Raw genomic sequence first — 6000 nt, forward strand, 5'->3', positions numbered from 1 at the left:
TCAGTACCCCTGTGCTGCAAGGTTTCCCAGGTCAGGGGATCTAATTTCAGAGTGGCCACTTGCATCCTGCAGAGCTGGCTCTGTTCCCTGTGTGGGCAAGTTGGGAAACTCGGAGGCCCCACCCTCCTGGCATTCTCTGGCCTATGAGTGAGGTTTGAGTGGAGGAAGTGGGCCAGGCAGAGGCCCAATTTCAGTGGTCTGCACTGGGGGCAGAGGTGCTGTGGCCTTATTCCAGCCCATTGCTGACCACAGCTCCCTCTCCAAGGCAGGCACAGTTGTCACTCGGAGCCTGAACCTGTAGCATGGGCCGGGTGCTCCACTCACTGTATTATGGCTGGCCTCATCGCTCAACTTAGATGCTATCAGAGACTGCGCTGTCAGCATTGCTGTGCAACAATAGCACACACGCCAGTTTGCTGTGCATTTGTTGCATGTGTGTGTGCTTCCCCCGTAAGGTGGCAGCCCTAGGCTAGGGATGTGGCTCAGGGATAGGCTCTATGATTGGTTGTGTCAGCAGAGCGCTGAGCTCAGTCCCAGCACAAGAAAGGAGCAGGATGCTGCCCACCATGGCCTGTGCTACGGCAGCCTGGCAGAAGGACACACTGTGCACCTAGACATGAGTCCAAGAAACAAATGCAGCTGAGACTGTCCGCAGTGGCCAACAGATAAAAATATTGAGCTTTTTCTTTTCATCTGTCTTTTATGTCTTTCCTTTGCTTGCATTGGTAAATATTTCAAGCAGAAGTGCAAATAGATGAAAATCATTTTATTTTATTTTTTTGTCAAGGTCCTATTACGTCACTTTGTAGCTCTGACTGGCCTGAAATTCACTTTGTAGAGCAGGCTAGCCCTGAACCGTGTCAGTTTTTTTTTTTTGTTTGTTTTTGTTTTGTTTTGGGTTTTTTTTTGTTGTTGTTGTTTTTTTTTGAGACAGGGTTTCTCTGTGGAGCCCTGGCTGTCCTGGAACTCACTCTGTAGACCAGGCTAGCCTCGAACTCAGAAATCCACCTGCCTCTGCCTCCCAAGTGCTGGGATCAAAGGCGTGCGCCACCACCGCCCGGCTCCATGTCAGCTTTCTTGCCCCTGCCTCCTGGGGTGGTTGTGATTATCGGCTGCAGCCACTATACGTGGTCCAGCCTCTGCACATGGAGACTGGAGGGCAACCTCGGGTGCTTGAGCATCTCACTAGGACCAGGGGCTTGCTGATTACTGGCTGGCTAGCCAATAAGCCCCCGATCTTCCTGTCCCTGCTTCCCTATTGCTGGGATTACAAGTGCCCCACCCACACCTGGCATCTTACATGGTGACTGGGGACCAAACTCAGGTTCTTATGGCTTCTGGGCAAACATTTTACTAGCTGAGTCATCTCCCAGTCCCTCAGTGAAGGTCAGTTGGACTCTTTCTTACACTGACATGAGGGCTGGTGGGATGGTTCAGTGGGTTGCCACACAAGACCCTGAGTTCAGTTCAACTGTGGAAAGGGAGATGTGACTCCTGCAACTTGTCCTCTGACCTCCACTGAATGCTGTGGCATGGGGGGGGACCCTGTACCACACATTCATTAAATAAATAAATAAATAAATAAATAATAGAAAGACTTTTTAAAAAAAAGATTTGATATACATTTTTTATATAATGTATTTTTCAGTTTGTGTTTTAAAATATACTGGTTTCATGAAATTCAATACTGACCCCTCCCCCATTTTAGACAGGATCTCACTCTGCAGTGCTGGTTGGCCTAGAACTCTCTGTGTAGACCAGGCTACTCTTGAACTCACAGAGATCTGCCTGCTCTGCCTCCTGAGTATGAGGGTGAAAGGTGTGCACCACCATGTCCAGCTCCCCTCCCATTTTGTCTCTCAGAAACATTGTAGAGCTGAGAGCTGGGCCTGTTCGTCTGGTACAGTGCTTAGCTAGCATGCACACAGCCCTCCGTCAGCTCTCAGTACTCTGTAAAGCAAGCATGGTGATGCATACCTGTACTCCCAGCACTTGGAAGGTGGAGGCCGGTCAGAGATTCTTGGCTGTACTCTCTGAGATGGAGGCCAGCCTAGGCTACATGAGACAGTGTCTAAAATAAATAAATAAATAGATAAATAGATAATAAGTGGGAGGGAGGCTGACAAGATGGTTCAGCTGGTAAGGGTGCGTGTTGCTAACCCTGAGAACCTGAGTCCACTCTGGAACCTACACAGTAGGAGAAAAGCAACTCCACTAACTGGGCTTGCACACAAACTTGAGGTGGGGACGTAAAGAAAGAAGTTTAAAATCTTTTCTGCAGTCATATTCTCTTCCTCTTTACTTGCCCAGAATGAGAGGGGCCCGAATACTGGTCTAAAATTCTGTCCTGTCTCAGATCTTAAATTTCTTTCAGATTTCTGCAATATAGGGGAATACTGTAAAAGAATTGAAATGTGATCCGACACTTCTACCCCCAAAAGAGCTGTGGTCCTTTTTCTTAATTACAAATACAGATACACCATACTGCTTAGTATCTGAAAGACACATACAGGACTAAGAAGAGTGAAAGCTAACCTGTGGCTTGCTCTTGCTGTCTTGCTGGATGCTGGTGGCCTGCCAGCCCCAGCCTCTCTGTCATAGCCCTAAGTAAGTTGTGAGAGACTTGAGATGATGTGCAAACGCTCCTGTGTTACAGGTTAGGCTTCCCTGATGCGAACATTTCAAATCTAACATGCTTTAAAAAATATTTATTTAAAATAATATTTATTTATTTATTTTATGTATGTGAGTAACTGTCGCCGTTTTCAGACACACCAGAAGAGGGCATCAGATCCCATTACAGATGGTTGTGAGCCACCACGTGGTTGCTGGGAATTGAACTCAGGACTAACGCTTTTCAAGTATCATATTAGCACTCAAAAACTTTTGGAGCCAAGAGTGGTTGTGCACATCTGTAATTGCAGCAGCAGAAGGCTACATCCTGTCCAAAACAAGAGGGAGAGGAGGGACTCTTTTATTCCATAAAGAATGCAGTTCTGTCATTTGCAGGGGAATGGTTGCAGCGGGAACCATCACAGTAAGTGACTGGAGCAGTCTCAGGAAGACATGTATCTATGACATGAAACTATGAATCAAGCTGTCTGTAGAGACAACGGGAATGAATGGGAAGGGGAGGGTTCGCAAGGAGGAAGATGGGAGTGTGCTCAACACATGCGGAGACAAACTTTAATTTTAAAACGCTACAGTGTTTCTCCTCCCCCTCTCATGTCTCCTTCCTCCTTTGTTTTTGTTTGGCTGTTTTAGTTATTTGGAGATAGAGTTTCTATCTATCTAATCTGTCTATCTCTGGCTGTCCTGGAACTCTTTCTGTAGACCAGATTGGCCTCGAACTCACACACCTTCCAAGTGCTGGGATTAAAGGTGTGTGCCACCACCGCCAGGCCTCTTTTTCTCTTTTACTTTTTAATCTACACTCCATATGAGAGAAAATGTGATCTTTCTATGTCAGAGGTCTCAGGAAAAGAAACAGAAGGACAATGGAATGTATTGCCAAGGGAGAGTTGGGAGACCAGCGGAAGTGGGGGATGGGGGCAAATAAGAACAAAGCATGACAGTATACATGAGAATGTCACAACAAAAGGCAGACACCGTGCACACCTGTAATCCCAGCATGTGGGAGAAGCAGGAAGGTCAGGAGTTCAAGGCCAGCTTCAATAATAAATTTGAGGCCAGCCTGGACTAGATGAGACTTAAAAAAAGAATGAAAGGAAGAAAATGTTCTAACAGATAGCACTTTGTTAATTAAAAACATATTGATAAGAAAGTTTCAGTGCTTAAAAAAAGGGTTTGGAGCAAGGAGATAGCTCAGTGGTAGAGCACATGTCTAACATGTTAGGGTGCTGGGTCTGGTTCAGGGTTTTACATAAAGATGATTGGTAAAGTCTATGTGAATATTCCAAAACCCAAAAAACTCCAAAATATATTCTGGCATTTCACCATGTCATTAAAATATTTGAAAGCACATATTCAGAGATCTCTCTCTCTCTTTAACAGATTTATTTTTTTATGTACATCAGTGTTTTGTCTGCCTGTATGTCTGTATGAAGGTATTGGATCCCAGCACTTGGAGTTACAGACAGTTGTAAGCTGCCATGTGGGTGCTGGGAATTGAACCCAGGTCCTCTGAAAGAGCAGCCAGTGTAAGTGCCGAGTTCTCTCTCCAGCCCCAAAAGCATATATTTAAGTGGCTGAATAATGTTCCCTTGTGATTGTGTACTATGAGAGGTTGTCAGCAGATACTGGTTTGGTTTTGTTGCACATCTGGGCCTGGAATAAACCCGTGTGTATCACTCCTCCGTCTGGTTCTGCTGGGTGCCTTTCAGCAGACGTAGAGCCGCTGTTGATGAATCTGCGTCTCTTCTCTCCGCAGCAGCCCACGCACCCTGTGTACAACATCGGACCTGATAAGGTGATCCAGGCCACCACACACTTTCTGCAGAAGCCAGTCCCAGGCTTTGAGGAATGCGAAGAGGAGGTGACCTCAGGTCCTGCCACCGACTAGAGGACCCCATGGCTCCCCCAGCAGCCCCGTCAGACAGGGTTTCTCCGTTTGGGTGTACAGCACGCTCTGTGCTACTTGAGCCTTGGCCACTGTGGAATTGTGGTTTCTTTGTCCTTTCCTGTCAAACAAAACAAAGCCATCAGCTCTGGGTTGGAATACACAGCGGTGTGATTTTTAAAATTATTTTCATACCTGTCAAACCAAAACTCTGGAAGCCGATGTAGCAAGCCGGTTTGGAGAGCAGTGCATGCTGGGAAGCAGCAGCCAGGCCCACGATGCTGACATGGAAGGTATCTGTGAGCATTTGCATCCCAGCCAGTGCTGTCACCCCCACCTACACACCACCATTCAGTCACCAGACCTGCGTCCTCACTGGTATACATGTCAGCTCTGTGCAAGGGTGGGGCTGTGGGTCCAGCCAGTATGAGCTCTCTGGAACAGAGCACTGAGCTCCACTGGGGCATATTTATGCTCATCTCTTCCACCCCAGTCATCTGCAAAGGACAGGGGCTGGGAATGAAGGAGGGTCTTAGATTGACAGCTCCTCACAACCTGGGGAGAACCGAGTCACGTATCTCTCTGAGGCCATGTTTGGTATGAGCAAGACTTTTGCCCTTGGTATGATGAGTACACCCAGGTAATCAATTATGAGTGGAAAAACCAACCTCTAGGTCAACCCTGTGCCAGAGGAAGCTGCTTCCCCATGCCCAGCCCCCGCCTCTCCCATCATGTTCCAGGAGAGGCTCTCCTAGGGCAGGGCTGCAGCCTCGGCTCCTTCTAGTCCTTCCTCCCCACACTCCCCTCCAGGACAGTGCTGTCTCTTCTTGTCCAGAGTGTTAACACTACTAAGGCTTTCACCTTAACTGATCACTCAGGATTTATTCCTGCCCTGGCCATTCCAGGCTCTCTGAAACAGAGGCAAATGCTAGGCAAGCTGGCTGCTGCTGGGACAGTAGCCTCAGGTGGTAGGGCAAGGGCTGTTGGTGTGCCGAATCCTGGAGCTGCCCCTGTATCGGCCGTCTCACGGTCTGTAGGGGGCTGAGTGTGGTCATCCACCCACTGCTACAGTCATAGCAAGCTCCTGTCACCGTCCAGCCTGTGTGAGCAGGCAGACGGGAGCTTGGAGACACAGTCTGAGGTTCTTCCCCAAACCACTGGCCATTTGCTGCCTCTGATTCCCTATTGCTTTGGCGTACTGGGCTATGTATTACCTCCTTGAAATAATAAAAGAGTAACATTTTCTATGCTTTTTTTTTTTTTTTCAGAAAAAAATTTAAGTCTCTGTTTCTCCCTCTCCCTTTCCCCCCCCCTCTCTCCCTTTCCCTCTCTCTCCCTCCCTCTCTCTTTCTCTCTCTCTGTCTTTCTCTCTCTCTCTGTGTGTGTGTGTGTGTGTGTGTGTGTGTGTGTGTGTGTGTGTGTGTAGATGTCTGTAGAGACCAGAAAAGGGCATCAAATCAGCTGATCTGAAGTTACAGGTC

At 47.7% G+C, this 6000-nt stretch overlaps 1 protein-coding gene across 2 annotated transcripts in view; it reads left to right on the plus strand.

Annotated features, from left to right (window-relative positions):
• The window catches only part of Fntb (farnesyltransferase, CAAX box, beta), an 83821-nt gene extending 78057 nt beyond the window's left edge, over window positions 1-5764 (plus strand). For both annotated transcript variants that reach the window (XM_028788711.1, XM_028788721.1), the window contains exon 12: window positions 4391-5764. In XM_028788711.1, the coding sequence (XP_028644544.1) occupies window positions 4391-4522 (132 nt within the window). In that variant the 3' untranslated portion in view covers window positions 4523-5764. The remainder of the gene's footprint in view (window positions 1-4390) is intronic.
• Window positions 5765-6000: the final 236 nt, after the last annotated feature.

This window comes from Grammomys surdaster, unplaced genomic scaffold (genome assembly GCF_004785775.1).
Source record: "Grammomys surdaster isolate TR1022 unplaced genomic scaffold, NIH_TR_1.0 127, whole genome shotgun sequence".
NCBI classification, from domain to species: domain Eukaryota; kingdom Metazoa; phylum Chordata; class Mammalia; order Rodentia; family Muridae; genus Grammomys; species Grammomys surdaster.